Here is a 27,959-nt window from a genome sequence, read left to right on the forward strand (position 1 = left end):
ACATACATTTATCGAAGTTTCTAACTGTGCAATAACCACTAATAACAATGCAAAAATACAACTTTGACTCCAAGTGGAGCAGGTGCTTCACATGTCCTTAATGGAGCTCCGTCTGGGTCATTTCATGAAAAGAACACTGTATAATGGTCTTACTTTGTCCTACTGACTTCAAAGACCCACTGCTCTCTTTCTGTATAACTACAGGTTGTCTGACACTTTCACAAGAAACTTTAGGGATTTTCTTTTTTGCAAGACCAACTTCATTGAGGCATGTTGTCAAATTGGTTCTAAAGCGACAGACATTTGGGTACGTCATTTCAGGCGTTTTTCCTCATAAATAGAGGGGGTGAGGAGTTAAGCACTGATGAGTTTCAAAACAAAGTTTTAGTTATTATAATATAATATAATACTACTTCCACATTGTAGTGACACGGTCCTTTCTTACGTCTCCACGACAACTGTTGCCGCGTGACCAACTGTTTATATTCCGTTGGCATGGGGACCAGAAGTTAACGTCTACTTGGAAACTGAGATTTTAGCTCGTTGTGCAGAGGACAGTTAAGACGCGCTAGGACTCGCGATTGAACCCAAGACAAGGTCTGTCAAAATTGTTTTTGCTGTTGAAGGTTGTTCCTCACAGCTAACGAGGTTACCGTCTAAACGTGTGTATTTTAAAACGCTTCTTTTGACGCGTCTTTGGCAACATTGGAAAGATATTCACAGATGAATAACTTCCCGTATTATTAAAAACTCGTGAGCGAAAAGTTGTTCAAATTTCGCCAGACATGTTTAAAGTGTGGCTACTACTGCCCTAAGACTTCGCAATATATATCGATAGCTTTAGTTTATTTCGCTGTTTCCCTTAAACATGCTCCCGTTGGTTTATGCGTTAAACTGATTGGCTCATTTGACAGTTGATTGGTCAGCTGACAGCTCCTCAGCTTTTTTGCTGCTTCTTTGGCAACAGCGGTTGGTTATAACGTACACAGATGACAAAGTTACTGTCCTAATGTTTCCCCTGTTGGATGTTTTTAATTTGATACACTTCCTCTTTCAAAATATAGCTAAAGTTAACCGTTTTCACGTTACACATAACGTTATTTTATTCTGCTAGGTCGGGGATGGAAGAGAAATATTTTCCTAATTTGGCGCCTCATCCTCCGATCAAACCACGACCCATAAATCCCTGGTGCAAACTCCCTAAAATCCGGAAATGCATTGTGAATAACCAGAGGGGCTTCTACTCAGAAGACTTCACACCGATTAAGGTGAAAGCGCTGCTGCTCCTGCACAGGACTCTTCATATTCTGTCAGACATTTCATTAAGAAGCTCATGCAAAACACTGAGCTTCAGTTGAGCTCTGACTAAAACCAAGAGACTGAAGCTTCCTGTTTATTGATCAGTTATTTTCAGCGTTACCTGAGATCCAGCAGAGGTCACAGCGTGATTCTGTCTCTGAGTTCAGTGATCTCAACACGACAAAAGGTGCGATGCTACTGCATTACATGCTTTTTTTTTTAGACATGTAGGAATTTCCAGTCATTATTTCTGATACGCCAACTGTATGTTCACAAGTGGAGCATATTCAACATTATATACAAATCTGTGTCCTTCTGCACTGTTTTCTTTAGCTACAACCTTCAAGACTCCACATGACCAGCGCAAGCCTGGTAAAAAAACAAAACATGGGCCTTTCTCACTGGGATCATATTCCCAAAAGGTCCAGCTACCCTACCTAACCGTTCCTGGCAAGACCCCCCGCAAGTTAGCGATAGAGAGGTATGCGATCTGTTTGTGTGTCCCATGTCTGGCAGAAGAGTACACGTCATACTCGTCCTGCATTTTATTGTAGTGAGGGTATTGTAAATACTGTAATGCCAGAGTCACTGGTCAGATGTGATTGAGTAGGACAGTAAGCGTCTATACACCACACATTTGACTGATTTTCTTTTATTGTACATTAGCTGGTTTAGCTGGGTCCACCATTTGGTTTATTGTAACTGCCTGTCCAGACTTATTTATACTGGTTTGTATTGTTTTTTTATAGACAGCGAAGGGAATATTTAAAGTTAGACTTCCAACAGCTCCTGAGAGAAAATGGCATTGACTCCAATCTCCTAATCCCGAAACATAAGAGTGACAGTGATAAGGTTGTGACCACAACAGACCAACCTGCATCCCCCTACCTCCCTCTGGAGGTAAGTGTCTTACTGCTGCAATCTTTTCTTTAGCATTTGGGTTACCAACTGCCATTACATCCCATATTTCTGGGCACAGCCCTGCCCCACCCTCATGTTTGCTTCGTTTATCCGTTAGGTGTTTGACAATGAGGAGTATGACTGCAGGACCCCAGAAGACTGGCTCTCCCTGGCCAATGCTGAACAATCATCTTATAAAAAACCCAATCCTTCAAAAGCTCTGCTGCCTCCAGATGACACGATTGCTTCCGGTAAAATGTGCTCATGATTAAACTGCATGAACAAAGATGGACACTATTTTATGATCTTGGGTGATTACTCTCTTCTCTCCCTTTTGAAGTTGACACAAAAAGCTCCTCCCCGGGCTACAGCTGGCATTCGGTTGAGGTTCTTGAATATAGTAAGGAGAAACGCCAATACCTGGTACAGAAAGTTCACCAAATTGGCAAACGGACAGCTGAACAAGGAAATCGCTCTCTAAATCAAGAACACAAAGAGAGAACATCTTCAGGTTGGTTTTTATGCCCGAGCGCTATCATGACACTGTATAATCCCATGAGTTCCTCTCGTCTGCGTTATTTCTTGTTGACCGTGTATCATCTCCCTCCTTTCCAATGTTATGATAGCGGGCACCACGTTCTGGGTTCCCAGGATTAGATTGACATTCAGTTCTGAAGACCCACGAGTCTTTGTGGAACGGATCAAGTTTGCCCTGCGCTTACGGGAGAACACAGAAGCTTTGCTCCTCTACCACTTGTCCGTGGACTGCATGCCCTTCTGCAATAGAACACCATCGATTGATACCCAGAGTCTCCAGCGTATCAAAAGATTCGCCCTCTCAACACCTGGGCTCAGGCAGGAAACGTGAGCGATGTCAGAGTAACATTACATGCTGTTATTGTACCCTTCTTCAGAATGACCTGTTTTAGAATTAGATCCCACTGAGTTGCAATGTTAACGAAACAATAAGGTGTATTAAGAGAGTATTGTTTGTGCAGTATGGAGACGTGGCCAGAGCTGGAGAAGGCGGTCAAGCTGGATTATGAGTGTACGATGAACCGCATGCTCTTTAACAAAGTAGTGATGAGGCACCCGCAGGAGTTTTCACACATCACCCTGCCACAGAAGGAACCTGAGTATGTACCTCAAGGAGGTGAGACAGATATTGTTGTATATATTTGTTTGAGTCAATGAGATTACGATTAACAAAATGTATCACCATCCAAAACCTGGTGTCTTCTATCTATGTACAGGGTGCGTTCCAGTTCCTCCCTTTCCCTATGGGAAGAACAAACAGAGTCTTTTCATCTTATCCCATCTAACAAAGCCAGAGGTGGTCTCTGTGTTATCTGACATGTGGCTTGAGTGCAACAAAGTAGGAAATATGAGGCTGTTCAACGTCACTGGAATCAAACCACTACGACTGGACGAGTTTGAACTCCTCCAATCTCAAGTTCATACTCGGGTATTGTACCGTTGTGGCAGCTTTTCGTCTGCATGCTGGGCATTATAGTTGCTTTTTTTCTTCTTTTAATTAACAATTTGAATGTATTGTTTGATCACTGCGGAAGTAGCACCCACATGTAACCACCACTAGAGCCAAAACAATGAGTCGTCTGCAGTTTATTGGTGGTCAAACCATTTGTAAAAGATTAACGGCAACAACTCTTATTTTAAATCATATGCTACTGGTAAAAAAAAAAGCCTGTAAAAATCCCATTCATTCAATTTTAACCATGGATACATTTTTGTTGCTGATGATGACTAGAAATAGATACTTTGCAGATGAATAAGACACCTGAATATCATATAGAAGCATGAAACCGTTTCTTCCCTCTCCAGATCAGCTTGTTTCTCAGGCAGTCGTGGATTCCCATGCTAAGCAACAGCATCCGTTCCAAGCTGGTTTACTGTAGCAAGGGCACGTACAACGTGAACGTGTCTAGCTGGGACATCTACAAGTTGTCCAAGCTCTACAGACTGGTGGCTGTGGTGCGCTCAAAGCTGCAGGACACCCTGCGGTTCCTCGTGCAGGATTCGCTGCTCAGCTTTACTCAGATGGTGTTGAACGCTTGCCACAATGTTCTGACATGTCCTCAGGACCTGGTCTGGGACGACAGGCTCGTCATAAGCCCCTACAAGTAGGATAGCATGCAGTCGCACACATGGGCCACGCGTTCATTGATGTAAACATCTTCACACACTTTTGTGCTTCTCTGCATCTGTGTTTTCTTACGCTGCTTTTATTGTTGGAGTCAGTAATACAATATATACTCTGCTAAATATGCAATATTGTGGTTGTAATATTACTTTGTTCTCTGTAACTAGGCCACTGAAGAACCCTCTGTTCCTGTTGGACTTGCTTATGAATCAGACTGGGGTGTATTACAGCACTCCACTGGAGAATTTTGAGCCTTCTTTAGTCAACTTGTTTGATGAGGCCATTCGGGCCACATACCTCGTACCACAGCCTGATGAGGTAAAATGTACATATACATTACAGAGCATGACCTCAAATAACGAAATGCAATGTAAAACATGTTGGCTTTCTCTCTCCGTTGATGATGATAGTGACTCTCCGGGTCAATGATTTACCGGTTCCTCTCTTGTCCATGCCAGTTTGTGATGCAGAACTTGTTCATTGGTGGCGGTGAGAAGCTCTTTTCAGTGAATTTACATGAACCAAAGATAGATGTGCTGCGAAAGAAGGTCAGCAATGCTCTGATACAAGCAGCCATACCTCTCAGGGCTTATGCTGTCAAATACGAGAAATTCCTGGAGTTATACAACTCGGACATCAAGACCCTGCTCCTGTAAGTGTGTTTAAAAATGATGTATGAAGAGGCTAAGGCTCAGCCATTTTTGCTTTTCTCTTTAAATGGAGTCATTTAAATCTTCTCTGCCAGATCTCATACGTATGAAGAACAGACCTCTCAAGAGGTGAAGAAAGAGGTGGAACAAAATCTCAAAGACAAGGAAACTCTTGAGCGCTCTCTACCATGCTCCATCGTCATCGGTCCATTCATGGTCCGTGTAGTGGCTGTACGTCAGACTCTCTCTAACAAAAGAAAGGCTTTAGGCGATGCAATGCTGGAGCACTTTACTCAGAAGCTACGTAAACGGATTGATGATGTAAGTCATTTGTATGTATATATGTACACACGTATGTGTCTTTTGTACACAGTACTGCATAGGTGTTATGTATTGAAGTGTTTTGGTAATGCATTTCTTTGGTACAGGATGTACATTTTCTCCAGTTTGAAAGTGGCGTTTTTCTACCTTTTTTAACTTTCATGATACACTTTTATCTTGTATGTGCGCAGGCGTGTGACGAGTACAGCAAAACGAGTAGAACGCTGTGTAAAAGGGTCAACAGCATTGACGAACTGGTTGAAAAGAGGGAGTGGATCAAGCTATTGCCGAAAGAGCTCAAGAATTACAAGGTGCACATACATGGCCTTGCTATTTCTGTTTTCTGTCATATGAAGGTTTACTTTGTCAATAAATCTGACAATTTGAATCAATCTGTCCACAACAGGAAATTGTTGGCAATATCCTGTCAGACTATGAGGTACTAGATGAAGTTTTCCACTGTCTTTCAAATGAGGATTTTAATCAAAAGTAAGTGTAAAATCATCATGCTAGTGTTCTTATGTATAAGAATGGAGGAAAGAGTGAAGTTATTGCAGTGATTGCTTTATTATAAACCTCTGCAGGTGGACAGCTATTAAGTGGTCTGAAAAGATGGTCAGGCAAATGGAGTCAGTAGCTCTCCAGCATATTGAGGACGAGGCGCACTTCCATAAGACCCAGCTGATTGACCAGGGCAACTTTGCGGAAACCCTAGACTCTCTAAAGGTCAGTTGATCATTTTTTATTCCACAACAATTCAACTCACGGTCTTGTTACTTACAGTTGTCCCCCTTGATGATTTTGTATTATTCAGATTCTCTTCTTTTGAACCTCCTCCTTTAACTTGCAGTAGTCTCTAAAATAATCCGCTCTCGACAGCCCTTTGTTTATTATGTCTTAATGTGAGAATGTTCAGGTTAAGTCAAAGTGAGTTGATACTATTTGGTTCTAACGCACCACGACTGTGTCAATAGATGCTGGTTGCTGGGTTTTCAACTCATACAGACATGGATCGTGCTCATGAGGTGGCCAATGAGGTGAGGAGTATAAGCAAGCAGTTTAAGGACAGTCAGGCGTTGGCTCAAACCTACAACATCAGAGAACGACTGTTAGGTCTTCCTGTCACGAATGTAAGTGAAAGAGAATCCATAAAATCATGTATATACTGTATGTAAATATGTGTGTGTACGTGTATGTATATATTCATTTTGGTAGTTAGTATAATATATAGCAACTTTCAACCAGTATTGATAGATACAATTGATACACATACATATCGTGCATCAGTTATTTGTCATACTTTTGCTCACAATGAAATATAAATGTGTTTTACAGTATGATCGGCTGCAGAAGCTTGTCAAGGAATTCCAGCCTTTTAAAGATCTGTGGACAACCACCTCTGATTGGTTTCATTGGCATGAGAGCTGGCTCCATGACCCGCTGTCTTCCATCGACCCGGAGAAGCTTGAGTCTAATGTTACAAACGCCTACAAGATCATGCACAAATGCATTAAACAGTTCAACGACATTCCTGGTAGGTCACACATATATCGGCATTCAAACTTGACAAAGTGAAGTGTGGTTGTTAAGAGGTCTGACGTGCTCTTTTCTTTGTCTTGCACGACGCCAGAGTGCCAGGTGGTGGCAAATGTAATCCACAGCAAGTTTGAGGAGTTCCGCCCCTTTATTCATCTGATTCAGGGTCTGAGGAACCCCGGGATGAAAAGCCGCCACTGGGAGATTCTTTCAGAACGCATTCAGATGAAAGTCAGGCCCACAGCCAACCTGACCTTATCTCAATGCCTGGATCTTGGTCTCCAGAAGCATGTGGAGGACATCACTCATGTGGCTGACGTAGCTGGGAAAGAGTACGCCATTGAACAGGTACCCATGGAACATGATTCATTCTCTAAATACAGTGTTTTATGAAGTGTTAAGTTCGTACTAGGATGTGTAATGAATGGGGTGACCCAATGGAAGTGCAAAGTTTGGACAGAATTTGGAAAGCTCATTTTAATTTAAATGCAAATTTGACGAATAGGGCAGTTGGCCGGTGTGTGAATATGTGATTTAAAATTTGGTGGCTGCTACTTTTTTTTCCACACCGTCTCACTCAGGCCCTGGAAAAGATGGAACAAGAGTGGTCGGCAATACTCTTTGATGTGTTGCCCTACAAGGAGACAGGCACCTACATCTTGAAGAGCATGGATGAAGTATTGCAGTTGCTGGATGACCACATTGTCTTGACGCAGAGCATGTCCTTCTCTCCATTCAAAAAGACCTTTGAGGACCGTATCAACACCTGGGAGAGCAAGCTCAGAATGACTCAAGTACACACACACACACACACACACACACACACACACACACACACACACACACACACACACACACACACACACACACACACACACACACACACACACACTTATGGTCTTGTGTTGTGTATCATTACTATGTGGTGTCTTATGTTGTGCTGCTGCCCTCTTCTGGTGCTTGCAGGATGTGCTGGAGGAGTGGCTGACATGCCAGCGTTCCTGGCTCTACTTGGAGCCCATCTTCAGCTCTGATGATATCAACGAGCAGCTGCCTGTGGAGGGAAAAAGATACCAGTACATGTATCAAACATGGAGGAGCATCATGCAAAGCACCATTGACAATCCAAAGGTTAGAGCTTCCACCATAACCATGAACCTTTAAGTTGGTATTTGTAATTCGTTTTGGGGCCTGTGTCATGGCAAATAGAATGCATTTGGGAAAGAGTGTGTTTTGTTTATTTGTTTTAATTTAGACATTTGGAAGTTCATCCTCATTTACGTAATAAACAAAAAGGTCTATAATAAACTAGCCAAATATGGGCAAACATGTCCACAATGAAACTCATTAAAACCTCAATTATTGATCCGTGGCCATTACAGCATAACATCATGCATTCAACCAGGATTCATATCTTGAGTCCTGGCTTTTCCACCATATTGAGTATTTTTTTCCCGTTCGCCCTATGGGGCGAATACATGCTTTTCTCTGGTTTCCTGAAAGCTGAAAAATATAAATGCATCAAAATAAATTATCACTGACATATCTCCGATTTAGAAAATACCCTCTGGCATTAAATATGGAGAAGATAGTTTCTATACAAAAAAAAAAGTTGTTATATTTTGCTTGATTAAAAACAGCGGTATTATGAAAAAACCCTGGCATTCGAAGGGTAAATTAATGGAAATTAATTGATTGGACTTATGATCAGGACTAACTAAAAGTGGCGAAAGTTTTAATTGTTATTATTATTATTGTTCTATATGGCAGATTTCTTGATGCAGACATTTTGTTTTTTAGGGACAAAATGCAACCTTTTTATAGTGAGGCACTGGGGTTAAAGGACAGCGGTTTTGTTCTGATACAGTGATGTAATTTCAGTCTAACTTGTACACTGTTAATTTTTCTCTAGGTGATTGAGCAGTGTCAAGAAGACGATCTGCTCGGCAAACTGAAAAGGTGCAACGAGCGGTTGGACCAGGTGCAGAAGGGACTCAGTGAATACTTGGAGATAAAACGAGGATCCTTCCCCAGGTAATCTGAACAGAAAGTGCCCAGAGATTCCCCTGGCTCTCAATAGTGGTGTTGATAACAGAGTTATGAGAAGATTCCACATACCGTTCCCTTGAGAGGGTATGCATTTGGTTGCTCTAAATGGCGGTAGCTTTGATACCAAAAGGAAAACAAGCAAACCTTTAAAAAGTAAAAGACAATTCATCAACAATAATATATTTGTGGACGACTTGGGCCTTGAGTTCCCGAGCTTCTCAATTTTGACACACTGGTGATGACTAAGATGAAAGACTATGTACTGATCAGTGGATATTTGTCCTTTAGGTTTTATTTCCTGTCAGATGATGAGCTCCTGGAGATTCTGTCCCAGACCAAAGATCCTACTGCTGTACAACCACACTTACGCAAATGCTTTGAGAACATCGCACAGGTTTGTTGATTTTTACAATTACTCTGTTCATACTGAAGATGTAACATGTGACTGAGACTTCTCTTGGTTCTCAGCTTCAATTCCAGCCAGATCTGCAGATCACTCATATGTACTCTGGAGAAGGGGAGGAGGTGAAGCTGTCAGTGCCAGTGTGGCCCACTGGAAATGTGGAGGACTGGCTCAGGGCCGTCGAGAAATCTATGAAGGCCACACTGAGGGATAGCATTGACCGCTCACTCAAAGCCTACCCGGAGGTCTGTGACCCTCACTCTCACTTTGATGCGTAATCCAATCTGCTGATTTGAACAATGTCAATTGTTCATGTCTTATCTTATATCATCTGTGTGCGCTCTCTTGACCCCTCAGCAACCTCGTGTAGAGTGGGTGTTATCGTGGCCTGGACAAGTGGTGATAGCTGGCTGTCAGGTCTACTGGACTGCTGAGGTGTCTGAGGCCTTGGACAAGGGAGACTTGTCCAAACGCCTTTATCCCCAACTACAGAAACAGGTGTGGAATATGGGGCCAATATTCAAACTTCAAACTCTAAATATCCATAAGATTTGAAAAAAGTCACATTTACGCTGAACATTGTGCAGACTCTGCTGCTGATCACTATATTCTTTAAACTTCTCCTTTTGTTTCTGAAGCTGGGCGACTTGGTGCAGCTGGTGAGAGGACGTCTGTCTAAGATGCAGCGAGCCGTGCTGTCTGCCCTCATCGTCATAGAGGTCCATGCTAAGGATGTTGCGGACAAACTGGTGGAGCAGAAAGTCTCGAGCGTCAATGACTTTGAGTGGATCAGCCAGCTCAGGTCATCTGTCTTTTTTGTGTGCTTTTTAGCTCAACCATTCTTGACATTGGAGCTCCCATGTGTTCTAACATTGCAGTCCATCTGATACTGTTTGTAGATATTACTGGACAAAAGATGACTTGTACACCCGCGCAGTCAACGCAGAGTTTTTGTATGGATACGAGTACCTCGGTAACTCTGGACGCCTGGTCATCACCCCACTCACTGACAGGTAGTTCAGTCTCATGTTGTCCAGGCTGTTTGTTCCCTGAATGGCATTTCATCGTTTTAATACACTACCCCCGGCCGGCCTTTTTTCAGATGCTATCTGACCCTAACAGGAGCTCTACACCTGAAGTTTGGGGGAGCTCCTGCAGGTCCAGCGGGGACAGGGAAGACCGAAACCACTAAAGATCTGGGAAAGGCTCTGGCTATCCAGACAGTTGTTTTCAACTGCTCTGACCAGCTGGACTTCATGGCTATGGGCAAGTTTCTGAAAGGACTGGCCAGGTGAGAGGCCAATTACTGAAGTCTGATAGAATGTCTGCTGGTAAATATCGCACATATTTCATGAATTGCAGTCATGTTCTGTCTGTCTTCCTTCTTGCAGCTCCGGGGCCTGGGCATGCTTTGATGAGTTTAACCGCATTGATGTGGAAGTGCTGTCTGTGGTGGCTCAACAGATCACCACCATACAAAAGGCCCAACAGCAAAGGGTGAGAAGAAGGGAATTCAGTATTAAATCATGTGCTGGTACATAGTGTAGTTTATGGCAGAGTACTTGAGTTGTATAAATACTGTGCCTCAGTACAGTGAGTATTTCAGGAAAGAACAAATGGGTTTGTTTTGCTTTTGATAATTTGCCATCATTTCACTTCCTGGATCAATTACAGAGACATGGACGCAGTACTATTTAAAGTTTTATTATGTAAAAACTAGCAACGATCTTTGCAGAGATTACTCACCAATATAGGAAGTTGGTCAACCAACTGCAGCAATAAAACCAACTTTCCACATAATTAAAGTAAATCTTATCAATCATTACAATTCTGAAAGTGACTGGAATTAAAGTTTCATTGAGTCCTTTCCCATTATGAAGTAGAAATATATGTTTTTATTTAAGGAAAGAATACGATTTTGTTTCACCACCACTGCATTCCACCCAAAAAGAAGCTCATGTGGTAGCATGATAAGTTGAGATACGTGTGTGTGTGTGTGTGTGTGTGTGTGTGTGTGTGTGTGTGTGTGTTGTGTTGTGTTTTTAGGCAGAAAGGTTTGTGTTTGAGGGCACAGAGATCCCTCTCGTCCCTTCGTGCGCTGTCTTCATCACTATGAATCCTGGTTACGCTGGACGCACTGAGCTGCCTGACAATCTCAAGGTTTGATATGATGGTTTCATTTTTAAATAACTACAAAACGCTGATGATACGCAGATGAAGCTCAACAAAGTGGATTGTATCTTCTCCAGGCACTGTTTCGTCCTGTGGCCATGATGGTGCCTGACTATGCGATGATAGCGGAGATCTCCTTGTACTCGTTTGGCTTCAATGATGCCAAAGTCCTCTCCAAGAAGATCACCACCACGTTCAAGCTCTCCTCTGAGCAGCTCAGCGCTCAGGTAGCGTATGGATTCACAGGAGGTCAGGACTTACGTTCACATTTCACACACATGTGAATGCGATATTTATTCGGGGAAATGAGTGTGCATGATACTGAAAAAGCTAGTTAAAAGTGGTGTCCGCATGTTGTGATGGACATTACTTTATTTAAGTTGAATACTTTAATTTGACAGAATTCAATTATGAAATATTGGTATGCAGCACATAGTTACATAGTTAATACACCCCAGAGGATGGAAAGATGTTTGAATATGTGTGTGTGTGTGTGTGTGTGTGTGTGTGTGTGTGTGTGTGTGTGTGTGTGTGTGTGTGTGTGTGTGTGTATAAGATTAACAAAGACATGAAGATGTGTTTACTTTTGCTCTCCTTTCTCTGAAGGATCATTATGACTTTGGCATGAGAGCTGTGAAGACCGTGATCTCAGCTGCTGGAAACCTGAAGAGAGAAAACCCCGTCATGAACGAGGTTAGAAAGGTTTCTTATTTTGATGATGGAAATGAAGTAGAAGAGAATTTGACAATACTCTTCTGCAATATTGCTGTCTCCCAGGAGTTGATCTGCCTTCGAGCCATTCAAGATGTCAACGTGCCAAAGTTTTTACAGGACGACCTGAAGCTCTTCTACGGCATCGTGTCCGACCTTTTCCCTCAAACAAAACAGGAGCCAATCGACTACGGCACACTCGAAGAGTCCATGCGTAATGTCTGCACCAAGAAAAATCTCAAAGATGTGGACGGTTGGTGTCTGTGGAAGTACATCAAATATGTTTTTTTTCAGATATGCAAGTAGGATGAGTAGCTGATAGCTGTGTGGTTATTTCAGGGTATATAAGTAAGTGTATCCAGCTGTATGAGACAACTGTGGTGAGACATGGCCTGATGTTGGTTGGACCCTCTGGATCAGGCAAAACCAAGGTGCACCTTCTACTTTACACTGTTTACAGTTTTATTCCCAGCTCTCCGACGTCGTCAATTATTTTAGTTTTGCGGCACAGAGTCTTGTATGTGAGCGTTACTGCTGTGTGTTTCAGTGTTATGAGATCCTAGGTGAGGCGATAACAGCTCTGAAGGGCCAGCCCTCCGTGAGTGGCGGTGTGTATGATGCGGTTCAAATATATGTCCTCAACCCCAAGTCTATCACCATGGGACAGCTCTACGGGGAGTACGACTTGCTCACACACGAGTGGTAAGTGATGCTTTGTTTTACACAAACGACAGAACAAACCAGACTCCTACGAGACACTTTTTCCCCACACCCGACAGGACGGATGGTATCCTCTCATCTGTTATCCGTGGAGGTGCAGCCTCCATGGACACTGAGAAGAAGTGGTACATGTTTGACGGGCCAGTGGACGCCGTATGGATTGAGAACATGAACACTGTGCTGGATGACAACAAGAAGCTGTGCCTCAGCTCCGGGGAAATCATCAAGCTCTCTGAAGTAAGGTTACGTCTTCATCGTTTGTCCCTGTTGTTTCCTTTGTCCCGCGCGCATTCAGGCATTCGGTGTTTGCTCCTTGCAGGTGATGACCATGATGTTTGAGGTGCAAGACCTGGCAGTGGCATCTCCAGCCACAGTGTCTCGCTGTGGCATGGTCTACCTGGAGCCCAGCATCCTGGGCCTCGTCCCTTTTACAGAGTGTTGGCTGAGGCAAGTCCCGAAAGCCCTGAAAGCGTACACAGAGCAGCTCCACTCCCTGTTTGCCAGGTTCCTACAGGTGAGAGGGGAGGGGGAACTGAGAGACACCACCAGGGAACCTTAAAGCTTTTCACTGTAGTTGATTAAACAAAGAATGTGCTGCTTTTTGCTTTTATTATTCTGTACCTTCTATAGGACTCCGTCACATTTGTCCGCTCATCAGTAAAGGAGGTCATCACCTCTCTGGACAGCAACCTAACCTGCAGTCTGCTTAAACTTATGGACTGCTTCTTCAGTCCTTACGCCACAAAACAGGTGTGTGCTGCTGTTCTTTGTTGGATTAGCCCCATGAAATGAATTTACATGGATTTCTGTGCAAATATAATATAAAATCTCTATTACTCCTAGGAGTTCGAGCTTTGTTTGATAAATATTTAGTGCTAAAGGGAAGCTGTACAAGCTTCAGAACACAAGGTTTTCAGGACCTTAAAAATGGCTATAGTATTTGAATGATTGTATAATTATTATATCCATCTGTATATAAAAAATACTGGTGGTACATTTTCTTAGTCCCAACTAAACGGATACTGAAGATGCTCTGCTTTTAAAAACATTGACTAAGTTTGTTGGTTTCAGTAATTAATGTGGTAGCAATCATGCTACTCGAGCAGCCAATAACATGTTTAATTCATTCAACAACGTCATGAGATGTGCAGTTACTGATTTCTCCTCGAAGTTGATGAAACAAATCTTTCCAGTATATACTTTTTGGATATGTGGATTCTGTTGACCGTGATTCCCCCATCAATCCTTTCTTGTCTTGTAGGATAAGAGGCCGCCGCCACAGAATAAATTGCTCCGTCTGGCGGAGTTGATCGAGCCCTGGTTCTTCTTCTCTCTAGTGTGGAGTGTGGGAGCCACAGGAGACGCAGCCAGCTGTAAACGCTTCAGTGCCTGGCTCAGGAAGAAGATGGCAGAGGAAGAGGTCATACCAGCGCCTCCACTTTAGCGTCCCCAGACCAAAATAATCATAATGTAATTTGCATTGATAGCTTGATTATTTTTTGACGTAGGTATATTTCAATTAACGTAAATGTATTTGTCCTTCAGATTGAGTCATGCTTTCCAGAAGAGGGACTGGTGTACGACTACGCACTGGATGATGCAGGGATTACTAACTTTGATGATGACGAGGAAAACGAGGAAAGAAAAGTAAATATATTATAAATATTTCATGCGATTAGCACCATCATATGCATTTTTGCTTTTTTTCTCAATCATCTTTTTGCCTGTCCTTTAGGTCCAGTGGGTCAGCTGGATGAAATACGCAAAGAGTGTTGTAATCACGCCGGAGACACATTATGCTGACATCATCGTTCCCACTGCTGACACAGTGAGAATGTCTTTCCTCATGCATGTGCTTTTGACCAATAAGAAACCAGTGAGTACTTTGATTGCCGTTTCGCGACCACAAACTCTGTAATTGTCATAAAATAACTTGTCACCATATACTGTGAACATTTTTTACTGAAGCACACATTCAGAGTCTCATAATAAAGGCCCTGTGATTCATATTGACGTGTGTGTGTGTGTTCCAGGTGCTCTGCGTTGGGCCAACGGGCACAGGAAAGACCCTGACCATGTCAGACAAGCTGCTGAAGAACATGCCCGCTGAATACATCACACACTTCCTCATGTTCTCTGCCCGCACATCAGCCAACCAGACTCAAGATTATATTGACAGTAAGCTGGACAAAAGGTATGCCTGCTCTACTATACATTGTCATTTACAATACAACCATATGTTTTTGGCTCACCATTTCAATGGTTTCTCGCGTCTGTGTGTTAGGGGGAAAGGTGTGTTTGGACCTCCATTAGGGAAGCACTTCATCTTGTTCATTGATGACCTGAACATGCCCATGTTGGAGACTTATGGTGCTCAGCCTCCTATTGAACTGCTGAGGCAGTGGATGGACCATGGAGGCTGGTATGACAGGAACCAGATAGGTGAGAATTCTTTTTTTATTGTTTCTTTGAGCTTTTGATTTTCAATGTTGACCTAATGGAACATTGCTCTTGAGTGTGTCTTCTTGCCCAAAATAATAATTGACATGTTTTAGTTCATGTATGTGTTTTGTTTCCGAAGAAGTATGAAACGTCTCGTGAGACTGAGCTGTTCTCTTGTTTTGCTGTCCTTTCTAAACAGGGGCGTTCAAGCGCATAGTGGACATCAATTTTGCCTGTGCCATGGGACCCCCAGGTGGAGGCCGGAACCCCATCACCCAGCGCTTCACACGCCACTTCAACTTCCTGTCCTTCACTGAAATGGAAGATGACAGCAAGAAAACGATTTTCTCCACCATTCTGGGCAGTTGGATGGGTGAGTCGGGTCTGCTCGACGTGGAGAGGGCAGAGAATACTCACATAAGCCCGTGGAGAAGAAACACCAACAATGGTTTGGAACTGAATCTTTGTTCTCTTTCAGGTGGAAATATGAGTCAAAAGGAACCAGGCAGTAAGTCAGAGACACAGAGATAAGCAAGAGTGCAAAGAGTGTAAACATGTATTTTAATACCAGTATCAGTTAGTAGAGCTTGTACATTATAAGAGGTTACAAAACACTTCATTTTAGTCACTTTTACACATGTTGTTGACCAAAGTGTAATCTTACAGTGAATATATTTTCACATAAATTGAATGTTATCATGGTTTCACTTCTCTCTTCCATCCTGCTTTCTGTCATCAGGACCTGTGCCAGAAATCCAGCCGCTAAATGAGCCTCTTGTAGCCGCAACTATCAGAGTGTACTCCACCATCACCTCCCAGCTCCTCCCAACTCCAGCCAAGTCCCATTACACCTTCAACCTCAGAGACCTGTCCAAAGTCTTCCAGGGCATCCTGATGGCCGAGGCTGGAATGATAGAGGTAGTTAGATTTAACAGTATCCAATGAATGTGATTTAAGATTACTATTATAAAAATGTTGTTAGATTAACCTTTCGGCTTCAGTCACTTGATCCGTTTAGTACTTACGAACTTGCAACTTGTATAAGCAGTGTATGGATCATGCCACAATGATGCAATACATATTATTGATTCCCAAGAATAGTTTTAATGAAGGTGAGAAGTCAGGAGTGAAAGTATTCCCAATATAAAAGTAGTGTGACTTTGGTGATTTTAGGACAAATTGCAGCTGCTGCAGCTGTGGTACCACGAAAGCTGTCGAGTTTTCCAAGACCGCCTGGTGTGTGTTGAGGACAGGGACTGGTTCAGCAACCTCCTGAAGGACTGCATTCAGGAGTTTGGCTGCAGCTTCGAGGAAACTGTAACCTGCCAACCGGTTTTGTATGGAGATTTCATGATTCATGGAGCTGATCCCAAGGTCTACACACTCATAGAAGACAAGGAAAAGGTGAGTGCCAGAAGTATTTTATGCCCCAGATCAATCTTTTATTTTCCATTCAACAGCACAAGTGAATGAAAATGCTTGTTTCATTTCACCCATTTACGATGTCATTTAGTTGGGGAAAGTGATGGATGAGTACATGGAAGACTACAACTATACCAGTACCACCAAGATGAAGCTGGTGCTCTTCATGGATGCCATTGAGCACGTGTGCCGTATTGGCCGCATCCTACGTCAGCCTCTGGGCAATGCCCTGCTGCTCGGAGTGGGAGGGAGCGGGCGGCAGTCACTCACCAAGCTGGCCTCATATATGTGAGATTTTTAAATTGATGGGCGGCTTTTTACATTTGTTTGAGCAAACTATACAAATCATAATGAGACATGAAATTGATACAATAATATATCACAATCAACATTCACTTGCATTTGTTTTATACCAAAGTTCCTTTAGTCATTGATGACTGAGTAACAGTTCAGGCACAAGCAGGGGTTTTCTTTTCTTCTTTTATAGGGAAATTCTTTGAAGAGCATTCAACCAAAAGTATACACTATGTTCTGTTGATACTGTTAACCATCTTGTGGCCCAGTCCTCATGTGTTTGTCCATCTTCAGTTCAGAATATGAGTGTTTCCAGATTGAGCTGTCAAAGAACTACAGCCAGACAGATTGGAGAGAAGATATTAAAAGCATCATGCTGAAGGCCGGCCTTCAGAACCAGCAGATCACCTTCCTCTTTGTAGACACACAGGTAATAACCCTCAACACCTGCGACAGTAGACTGTGTGGTAGCTGATTAACATCACTATCACACAGCCATCGTACATGACAGCTCATGGGATGTAGTGGTAGGAATGCTGTTGCACTGTTGTCACTTGTTTTAATCGATTTAGTCAAATTGAAAGAGCGCTTCAACCAAAATGCAACATGTAGAGTGTACAATGTATAAAGTGATGAATTCCTGTTCACTCCAAAAGGCAAGGCAGTGTTTTACTCATCATTACCTTTGTGTTAATCCCCCCAGATTAAGAGTGAGTCCTTCCTGGAGGATATCAACAACATTTTGAACTCTGGGGATGTTCCCAACCTGTATGCATCAGACGAGCAGGAGCGCATCCTGGTAGCCATGAAGCCAGTGGTGCAAGACCAGGGCGGACAGCTGACTAAAGCCAACCTCCTGGCTGCCTACATCAGGAGGGTCCGCAGAAACATCCACACGGTCCTCTGCATGAGGTTGTCCAAAGTTCTGATCCAAGGTCCGTCCACGTTCTCTCCCTTTCTGCTACTCACACTCCACTTCTTCCTCTGCAGTCCTATGGGTGAGGTGTTTCGTGCGCGGCTGAGGCAGTTTCCCTCACTGGTGACGTGTTGCACCATCGACTGGTTCAGTGCCTGGCCAGAGGAAGCTCTGCGGGCTGTGGCCACATCCTTTCTGAATGACCTGCCCGAGCTGGAAGCCAGCCCCACAGTCATGAGTGGACTGGTGAGGATGCTCTGCGCGCGTGTGTGGGTGTGCATGTGTGTGTGTGTGTGTGTGTGTGTGTGTGTGTGTGTGTGTGTGTGTGTGTGTGTGTGTGTGTGTGTGTGAATAGCTGCCTGAAAAAAAAATGGAAACATTCATAATTCTAAGAGATTGAAATAACTTTTCATGAAACAAAGTCTCTCCCAAATTGATTTTCTCTCCAGACATTGATGTGTATGAAGATCCACCAGATGGTAGCCAGGAAGTGTGGCCATTACCTGGCTGAGCTTTCTCGACACAACTATGTCACACCCAAAAGCTACCTGGAGCTGCTCAAAATCTTCTCAGATCTCATTGGACGCAAGAAGCAAGAACTGAGCAGTGCGCGCAATCGCATGAAAACTGGCCTGGACAAGGCAAGGCGCTGAGCTGGCAAAATAACAATGCCAGGATTTCAATTTGTAAATTGTGTACACATGCGACATTATGAGCAATCTTACTTTACTCCTTGCTGCTCTGTCATCCTTCAGCTTCTTAGCACAGCGGAAGATGTGAGCAAGATGCAGGAGGAGCTGGAGGTGATGAGGCCTCTTTTGGAGGAGGCCGCTAAGGAAACTGAAGTCACTATGGAGACCATCAAAGTCAGGAAACCAAAGATGCAGCAAATCAGTAGCAGTGGAACAAAGACAGGGGCGGGCGGTTTTCCAATTCATCTGCCTGACCTTGAGTATGATTTATATTCTATGTTGCCAGAAAGACACGGTAATTGCAGAGGAGACCCGGAAGTCAGTGCAAGTGGAGGAAGCCAAGGCTTCAGAGAAAGCTCGTTTTGCAGGAGCCATCGCCGAAGACGCCCAGAGAGACTTAAGTGAGGCTTTGCCGGCCCTGGATGAGGCCCTCGAAAGCCTCAAGTCGCTCAACAAGAGCGATGTCACTGAGGTCAGGGAATTTGGTGATGACATTCAAATAGTACCGCATTGTTAGTTGATATGTCGAATTTACCTCCTGTTTTTTGCCTTTTTCTTTCCATAGGTCCGAGCCATGCAGCGACCTCCCAAAGGGGTGAATCAGGTTATGGAGGCGGTGTGCATTATGAAGGGCATCAAACCCAAAAGGATACCTGGAGAGAAGCCTGGCACCAAGATAGATGACTACTGGGAAGCTGGTAAAGCTCTGCTACAAGACCCTGGCAAGTTTCTGGAGAGCCTCTTCAAGTATGATAAGGTAGAGCTCATATGTAGTGGCAGTACATATGTTTATTGACACATCATCATATGTGAAGCATACGTTGTCATTGTCTCTCCAGAGCAATGATCATTGTGTTTGATCCTGACTTCCTCTTTGGGAGATGTATTAAAAGTTGTTTTTTCTGTCATCAATTGTTTTGCAGGAAAACATCCCAGACAGCGTGATCAACGCCGTCCAGCCCTACATAGATAATGAGGAGTTCCAGCCTGCTTCCATTGCCAAGGTTTCCAAAGCCTGTACCTCCATCTGTCAGTGGGTGCGAGCGATGCATAAATTTCACTTTGTGGCCAAGGGTGTGGAACCTAAAAGGGTAAAGACTTAAATCCACATTGGAGCTATTTGCTATCCACATCAAACGCTGCTGTATTTATGTTTGTCAGATAAGAGTCATCTTACCATTAGAAATGTTTGAATATTTGCACAGCAAGCTCTCCATGAGGCCCAGGAGGACTTAGCTGTCACACAGGGCATCTTGGATGATGCTAAGGAAAAGCTGGCCGTGGTAGAGAGCGGCGTCGCCGCTTTGCAGGCCAAGTACCAGGAGTGTCTGGCGAAGAAAGATGAACTGGACAACAAGTATCAACTGTGTGAGGCCCGCCTCGTTCGAGCAGACAAGGTCAGACGGGAGGAGATGGAATAAGACTTGATCTCATAGGATGTTATGATGGGGATATGATTTTCTGTGTGCTCTTCAATTGCGTGATGCAGTGTGATATTGTCAATATGACAATAAAACACATTTCACATTTTCCTTACCCTCCAGCTTATTGGTGGACTGGCAGATGAGAAGGTGCGATGGAAGGAAACAGTGCAAGATCTGGATTACATGGTCCATAATGTGGCAGGCGATGTCCTTCTCTCTGCAGGATACGTAGCATACCTGGGGCCTTTCACTGTAAGTGGGTTGTATATCTCAGTTGGTGCATCCATATCAAAAAGGTGCACGACCAATAATATAATGTGTACATATTTCCCATCAAGATCAATTGCATTTTGACCAATTAATGTTCTGGTTCTTTTCTGTTGGAAAGGTTTAACTTTTAGTTTTGATGTTCCAGAAGACTTGTCTTAACATCTAATCTATCACAAGGCTGAATGTACTGTTGTCATAGGCGGATGATGAGACAAGTGGCCCAACCACCGCTCCTCCATAAGAGCATAACATGCAGACTTAAAAGTTGTTGAGCGTCTTTTGTTACTGTTTTGGGTCTCTTTGTAGGCATTACACTTTGTGGTCATTTAGCATCTCATCATAGTTATTTTGGTCTCTTTGTGTTTTTCATTTTGTGCTTATTGTGTCCTTTGCTGCAGTCGCGTGGATGCTGTAGGTCTCTTTGTGATTTGAGTCTCTGTCTGCTCCTAGGGAGAGTACAGGGCAGCCATGGCAGAGGAGATGCTGCATTGTTTCAAAGAGCTTAGTGTTCCACACACTGATGAATCCAACTTGATCAACACCCTAGGAGATCCAGTCAAGATCCGTTCCTGGCAGGTAGGAACCATCCTACCGTCAGCTGGCATTCAGGATCTAAGCCTATAACATTTTGATTGAAATCAGTCATCCCATGTCGTCATTTCTATGTGCATAGATATCAGGTCTGCCCAAGGATAACCTATCAGTGGAGAATGGTGTGATTGCCCAGTACTCTCTGCGCTGGGCTTTATTCATTGATCCCCAGGGACAAGCCAACAAATGGATCAAAAAGATGGTGAGGAACCTGTGTGCCGCTCTGATGGCAGTGAGACACGAATAGATGAAAAGTAGCTGTATCAAGAGCTTAATTCCTTCACATTGCCTGTGGAGTTTACAACTTTATTGTAGAACCCGTATCGAGAGCGCAGCTGCTCAATGTGTTGTTGAACTAAGTTCGGCACACTTTGGCGCAGTGGCAACCAGTGGGCATACTGTTCAGTTGGGGTTCACTCATCTTCCACATCGCCCACTCCCAACTCCTATGGGAAGCTTCTCAATGTCTGTATTTAATCCACTTCTCATTCATACTTGCTTCCTGGTGTCTCCCAGGAGCAAGACAACAGATTGGAGGTTCTGAAGTTAAGTGACCGGGACTTCCTGCGCAGCCTCGAGAACGCCATTAGCTTTGGCAAACCCTGCATCTTGGAGAACATCGGGGAGGAGTTAGATCCTGCTCTAGACCCTGTGTTGCTGCAGCAGGTGAATACACACACACACACACACACACACACACACACACACACACACACACACACACACACACATACACACACGCACGCTTAAGTCACATTGTTCTGCCCTTAGACATTTAAGCAGAAAAGCAGCGTAATGCTGAAGCTCGGGGATTCAGTCATCTTTTACCATGAAGACTTCAAGATGTACATCACCACCAAGCTGCCGAACCCACACTACTCTCCAGAGGTCTCCACCAAAGTCACCCTCATTAACTTCACCCTGTCACCCAGGTAACATGACCTTAACAGATAACAGCTAAATCCAAAAAATGTTTTGACACAAGCCATGTATTTAATAATATATATTTAGTGCCAATATGTTTTCCCAAATCAAATTCAGGGTGAGAACTTTATTCTAACAGTTATGTCTTGGTCTCACCGTCTGTGTTCGTGTAAATGTGCATGTCCAGTGGTCTGGAGGACCAGTTGCTGGGCCAGGTGGTGGCTGAGGAACGTCCTGACCTGGAGGAGGCTAAGAACCAGCTGATCATCAGCAACGCCAAGATGAAACAGGAGCTGAAAGAAATTGAAGATGAGATTCTGTCCCGCCTCAGCTCCACGGAGGGAAACCCTGTGGACAATGAGGAGCTCATCCAAGTGTTGGGGGCTTCCAAGATCAAGGCTGGAGAGATCAAGGTAAAATAGCAAGAGAGCTATTACCTCTCATATCACACATGGCCTACCTTAAGGCGTTTCTCCCTCCACACCTCATATATGATACTGTGGCGATTTGCCATCAAACTGACAAGCCACTATTGTTGGATTTAACGAGAGCTGGTTTCACTGGTAGGCCAAAGTGGCGGTGGCGGAGAAGACGGAGCGGGACATTGACGCCACCCGTCTGGAGTATGTGCCGGTGGCTGTGCGGACTCAGATCCTCTTCTTCTGTGTATCGGACCTGTCGAACGTTGACCCCATGTACCAGTACTCACTGGAGTGGTTCCTTGGCATTTTCCTGGCTGGTATTGCCAATTCACAGAAAGCAGGTAGAGAGAAATTCCATAGCATTGAAACAAAATGAAGGGATATATATATCTGCGTCCACTGATTATTATTATTTCTCGACTATGTTTCTCACAGACACAGTGGAGAGGAGAATCGCCAACATCAATGAATTTTTCACCTTCAGCCTGTACAGCAATGTGTGCCGCAGCTTGTTTGAGAAGCACAAACTCATGTTCGCCTTCCTCCTCAGCGCTCGCATCATGATGAATGAGAACAAAATTGATATGGTGAGACACAGGGGAGTTTCCCTCTTTAACTTCCTGGAGGAACTTGTACAAATACATAAATTGAGTTAATCCAGGTACATGAAATGAATCTGTGTGGTCTCTCCGGGGCAGACTGACTGGCGCTACCTGCTTTCTGGAGGGATGCCCGTCCTCGAGCTGCCCAACCCGGCAGTGAGTTGGCTGTCGGAGCGCGCCTGGCAGGACATGCTGGGCCTCAGCACTCTGGACCACTTCAACAACCTGGCGGAGAGCTTCACCAAACATGTGCAGGGTTTCAAGAGAATCTTTGACAGCAACCAGCCTCACAGGCACGCGTAGAAAACCACTATGCACACTTGTTTCCTTAATGTGAACCGTGCAGAAGCGGTCTATAGCTAACAAGGTGTGCATGTGTGTGTGTGTGTGCATGTGTGTGTGTGTGTGTGTGTGTCTCTAGGGAGCCTCTCCCTGGACAGTGGGACACAAAGCTGGACTCATTCCAGAAGCTGCTGGTCCTGCGCTGTCTGAGGGCCGACTGTCTTGTTGAAGCCCTGCAGGACTTTGTCTCAGCTCAGCTAGGACAGCGCTTCATTGAGCCTCAGGTAGCATCACTCTCCTGCCTCTTTCCTTCATGTTCATGTTAAAAACCAATATGTCTTATTTCTGTGACAGTCGCTTATTAACATGCCGATATTGGTTCCATTATCATGTCCGGTCTTTGTTCTTCAGTGTATCACAGCACTCTTTCTCTCTCCATCTTCCCTCAGACATCGGACCTGGCCGTGGTCTTCAAGGACTCGTCTGCCACCACTCCCCTCATCTTTGTCCTTTCCCCTGGTACCGACCCTGCTGCTGACCTCTACAAGTTTGCTGATGTCATGCAGTTCTCCAAGAAGATGAAGTCCATCTCTCTGGGCCAGGGCCAGGTCAGAGTCTCATTGGGTGCTGGGAATCACCTCTCTCTCTCTCTGACCTTCATGTTTGTCTTGAGCTCCCGAGCTTTTCTGAAAGACTCCTAGAATGCCAAACTGGCTGAAGGGAGATTGTGTTATGACTACGTTACCGGCTCTTTATATGCGGAACAACTTTCTAGTAAGCGTGGATGTTTCCTCTTAAATTCAAGCCTTGTGTTGAGCTTCCTGTTTTTGGCACGACTGTTCACATCTGCCGTTTCTTCTGCTGCTGCTCGGTGATGTAGGGCCCCTGGGCTGAGATCCTGTTGCACACTGCCTTGGAGAAAGGTCAGTGGGTCTTTTTCCAGAACTGTCACCTGGCGCCCAGCTGGATGCCCTCCCTGGAGAGACTCCTTGAAAACATCAACCCAGAAAAGGTCAGATCATACTTATTGGAGTAGTGCATGTTTAACTAGCCTTCATTTACTTTGCCAATGTTAATACTTCCTTTACTGCTCACAACACCCCAAACAGGTGCACAAGGACTTCCGTCTGTGGCTCACAAGTCTTCCCAGCAACAAGTTCCCGGTGGCCATTCTCCAAAATGGGTCAAAGATGACTATTGAGCCTCCCAGGGGAATCAAGGCCAATCTTCAGAAAACTTACCTAAGGCTCACCGATGATTTTCTCTCCTCTTCCACCAAGGTCTGCTCGTCTTCGGTCCCCATCTGAATCTATTTCAGCTCATTATATTCATCACTTCATATGTTGATTGGGAAACTTGCCTTTGATTAAGATCAGTTTGTTTCGTACCTAGCAGTCTCTCCAACGTCCTCCTCCCCTCTGCTCTCCTCTCCAGACCGCTCACCTCAAGTCTCTGCTGCTGTCTCTGTGTCTCTTCCATGGCATTGCTCTGGAGCGAAGGAAGTTTGGCCCACTGGGCTTCAACATCTCCTACGGGTTCACAGACGGAGACCTGAACATCTGCGTCAGCCAACTGAAAATGTTCCTGGACGAGTACGAGGACGTCCCATACAAGGTGTGAGGAGACAAGGCTTCTGTCGCTATGCTATTGCTCACAGTCAGTTGCTGCTGTGACATCCACACTGTCTCCGCCAGAGAATGAGTGTGTGTTTGAGCCTTTTTCGGTCCTCTACCTGTCCAGGTGCTGAAATACACCGCAGGGGAGATTAATTATGGCGGCCGCGTCACAGATGACTGGGACAGACGGTGTCTGCTCAGTGTGCTGGAGGACTTCTACTGTCCCGCTGTGCTTAAAGAGGATCACGTCTACTCTTCATCTGGAGTCTACCGGCAGATAGACACCAATCTGGGCCTCAAGGTGAGATACACGCAGGAGCGTTCAAAAGAGTGTGACACGAGTAGTGCATTAGACTTGATCTTTGTAATCAAACACCTTGACTCTAAAAGAGGGAGATCCTGCTTCACCCTAATGCTGGTTGTGTATACAATTTTGCTTTAACATCACAATGAGAGGAAATGATAGTACATTCTGACTCTAGGATTACTTGGCATACATTCGTGGTTTGCCCCTCAATGATACACCGGAGATCTTTGGACTCCACGACAACGCCAACATCAGCTTTGCCCAGAATGAGACTTTCGCCCTGCTGGGAGCCGTTGTCTGCCTCCAGCCCCGAGCTGTAGCTGCTGGGGGCAAAACGCTGGAGGAGGTACAGATCATGTATTTTAGTACCACTTGTATAATGTCATAGTTTGCACATTTATTCAATACAAATTGAGAGGTGCGGGACAGAAAACATCAAGTTTCTACCCCTAAGATACTTGACTGAGCCTTGCTTTGCAGCCTGTCAGACATGTTGACATGATGTGTGTGTGTTTCTGAATGCTTGGTCTACGGCTGCGCCTCGCTGCTGATGTGGCTCTTCCTGTCCCGTAGAGGGTGGAGGAGATAGTGGCCGGCATCGTCGGAAAGATTCCTAAGCCTTTCAGTGTTCAGGAGGTGATGGAAAAGTACCCGGTCCTCTACGAAGAGTCCATGAACACAGTGCTCATCCAGGAGGTCATCAGGTAACGAGAGCTAACAGAGGACTTCAGTTCTCCTAAATATAAACATACTCATACGGTTTGGTAGATGTTTGAGATCAGAGAAAGAAACGGCCATGTGTGCTCCACTGAAGGCACCGTTGACAACATTTGAGTTGTAATTGCCAAGTTATTGGTCAACGGTGCTCTCAGCTTCTCGCAAATATAAAATCTCTCCTTTTACACTGTGGAGTCGTAAAAACGTTGTAATCTTTCCTTTAAGTGTTGTGAATCAAGCTAATGTTTTAAACAAGGTCTTGGTGTACATAATGTATTTATGACGTGTAGTTGTTGTGTATTTGTCTGCACAATACTCTTGTCATTTGCAAATACTAGGAACCATGACGGAGTCATACTGAACGAGGTACTGCAAGACTTTAGTAACATGTCTCGTTTTGTCTCTCAGATACAACACGCTGCTGGCCGTCATCTCTCAGAGTCTCAGTGATATCGTGAAGGCTCTGAAGGGTTTAGTGGTGATGTCATCACAACTGGAGCTCATGGCCAACAGCCTGTTCAACAATGTGGTGCCTGACATGTGGAAAGCCAAGGCAAGACACACACGCAGACACGATCTCAGTGTACAGATTAGCGATGAACTTTTGGAGACATTTCTGGTCCCGCCTCTGTTTCGTAACAGTACACAGCTTCTTTGAGTGGCAGCTTGCTCTCTCGCCCTCCAGGCATACCCGTCTCTGAAGCCCCTGGCCTCCTGGGTGTCAGACCTGGTGCAGAGGATCAGTTTCCTGCAGAGATGGATCCGCGTTGGCATTCCACCTGTTTTCTGGATTAGCGGCTTCTTTTTCCCCCAGGCTTTTCTCACAGGAACCCTGCAGAATTACGCCCGTCGCTCCGGCACCTCCATCGACACAATTGGATTTGACTTTGAGGTCAGATGTTAAGCTGAATGATTGAACCCTACTGACTCAAAAGACACAGATTCCAAGTGTAGGGCGACACATGTACCGGTCTAAATCGACGTATAGGGTTAATTTGCGTGTGCATTGCTTTGAAGATTTGCTTTTAATGCTTTGTACTGGCTGTCGCCCAGTCACTTCCTCACTTCTTTTGTCATCCCTTCTACCTCAGGTGATGCTGGAGTCAGTGTCACAGATCAGAGAGAAACCAAACGCAGGGTGCTACATCCACGGTCTATTCCTGGAAGGGGCTCGCTGGGATCACCGAGCAGGCCAACTCAGCGAGTCCAAGGCCAAGGAGCTCCACACAGAAATGTCCATCATCTGGCTGATCCCCAAACCCAATCGCATACCTCCAACCTCTGGAGTCTACATCTGCCCCATCTACAAGACCCTGACACGAGCCGGTTAGTGCACACAGTATCTGAGCTGGAGTGGACGCCGCGTGTGCCGCCATGGCAGACTGCTCAGAAACACTTAACTGTGCCGTGATGGGAAGAAAGAAAATGTTGCTGAACTGCTTTGTGTGCTTTTGTAGGGACTTTGTCTACAACCGGTCATTCCACCAACTATGTGATGGCGCTGGAGCTGCCTACAGATAAGAGCCAGAGACACTGGATCAAACGGGGAGTCGCCCTCATCTGCGCGCTGGACTACTGAACTCGGACAAACACAAGAAAAGAGGAAAGCACCTGTTGCTGTTTTTTGTCACTGAGACATGTCTATGTCTCTAGAAATGAGCTTAGTAGAACTCTGTATATTACACTGTTTTGTATAATAAACTGTTTTTTACAATCCCACACAAGTGTAATATTGTTGGATTATTTACTTTGCTAGAGGTGAGAGGGATCCTGTTTCAGAGGGTCCCCTCATGCTATCTATAGCTTAGCTTAGCATGTACGTTTTGCTCTACATCTCCTCCGGCTTCTGCTGTTTAGTGCTCACTAGACGCTGAACTGAACATACGTCCTGCTCCTTTAAGGCTTCCACAGAGATGTGAAATATGACTTCCCTGTAGGACGGTGGTGCTTGAACAAACGGTGACAGAGTGACAGGACATGTGAACGCTGAGGTCAGCAGAATACACAGAATATCCTGTTAATACTTCTCTCACTGGAATTACATTTTAGTGACATTCAGATCATCTAAAATATGTGGATTTGCCTCAAGAGATGGCTTTGGTTAAAAAAAATAGGT

General features: G+C 44.5%; 1 protein-coding gene across 1 annotated transcript; it reads left to right on the forward strand.

Annotated features, from left to right (window-relative positions):
- The first annotated feature begins 519 nt into the window (after nucleotides 1-519).
- Nucleotides 520-27,567, forward strand: dnah1 (dynein, axonemal, heavy chain 1). Its single transcript, XM_068586161.1, has 79 exons — nucleotides 520-597; nucleotides 1,115-1,268; nucleotides 1,405-1,486; nucleotides 1,633-1,780; nucleotides 2,049-2,199; nucleotides 2,318-2,450; nucleotides 2,540-2,710; nucleotides 2,826-3,063; nucleotides 3,198-3,352; nucleotides 3,453-3,664; nucleotides 4,042-4,340; nucleotides 4,528-4,678; nucleotides 4,819-5,012; nucleotides 5,106-5,331; nucleotides 5,523-5,642; nucleotides 5,738-5,820; nucleotides 5,916-6,057; nucleotides 6,306-6,461; nucleotides 6,667-6,865; nucleotides 6,962-7,215; nucleotides 7,449-7,661; nucleotides 7,834-7,998; nucleotides 8,780-8,901; nucleotides 9,205-9,310; nucleotides 9,385-9,564; nucleotides 9,677-9,817; nucleotides 9,958-10,121; nucleotides 10,219-10,332; nucleotides 10,422-10,610; nucleotides 10,711-10,816; nucleotides 11,366-11,479; nucleotides 11,569-11,718; nucleotides 12,098-12,184; nucleotides 12,269-12,455; nucleotides 12,542-12,633; nucleotides 12,750-12,904; nucleotides 12,982-13,159; nucleotides 13,242-13,436; nucleotides 13,553-13,672; nucleotides 14,184-14,342; nucleotides 14,468-14,569; nucleotides 14,658-14,798; nucleotides 14,956-15,116; nucleotides 15,207-15,364; nucleotides 15,564-15,737; nucleotides 15,843-15,872; nucleotides 16,104-16,282; nucleotides 16,538-16,768; nucleotides 16,878-17,074; nucleotides 17,375-17,510; nucleotides 17,784-17,992; nucleotides 18,071-18,242; nucleotides 18,446-18,637; nucleotides 18,752-18,862; nucleotides 18,975-19,160; nucleotides 19,254-19,445; nucleotides 19,612-19,779; nucleotides 19,894-20,085; nucleotides 20,233-20,364; nucleotides 20,833-20,958; nucleotides 21,056-21,175; nucleotides 21,490-21,639; nucleotides 21,745-21,905; nucleotides 22,085-22,310; nucleotides 22,465-22,660; nucleotides 22,755-22,906; nucleotides 23,018-23,214; nucleotides 23,343-23,487; nucleotides 23,653-23,811; nucleotides 24,084-24,215; nucleotides 24,313-24,483; nucleotides 24,638-24,817; nucleotides 24,944-25,120; nucleotides 25,302-25,472; nucleotides 25,700-25,830; nucleotides 26,252-26,396; nucleotides 26,529-26,735; nucleotides 26,935-27,169; nucleotides 27,301-27,567. Exons 2-79 carry the CDS (start codon nucleotides 1,122-1,124, stop codon nucleotides 27,420-27,422), a joined length of 12,564 nt encoding a protein of 4,187 aa, XP_068442262.1. The 5' UTR covers nucleotides 520-597; nucleotides 1,115-1,121; the 3' UTR covers nucleotides 27,423-27,567.
- The last annotated feature ends 392 nt before the right edge of the window (nucleotides 27,568-27,959 follow it).

Source organism: Clinocottus analis, unplaced genomic scaffold, assembly GCF_023055335.1.
Source record: "Clinocottus analis isolate CAN_PGR_092001 unplaced genomic scaffold, fCliAna1.0.p SCAF_20, whole genome shotgun sequence".
Classification (NCBI taxonomy): Eukaryota; Metazoa; Chordata; class Actinopteri; order Perciformes; family Cottidae; genus Clinocottus; species Clinocottus analis.

Coding starts and splice junctions, on each gene's coding strand:
- dnah1 (XM_068586161.1), top strand. CDS start 1,122: ATGGAAGAGAAATATTTTCCTAATTTGGCGCCTCATCCTCCGATCAAA. Junction 14,343..14,467: donor AGAAGATGGCAGAGGAAGAG/GTCATACCAGCG, acceptor TTTGTCCTTCAG/ATTGAGTCATGCTTTCCAGA. Junction 15,117..15,206: donor GACAGTAAGCTGGACAAAAG/GTATGCCTGCTC, acceptor TCTGTGTGTTAG/GGGGAAAGGTGTGTTTGGAC.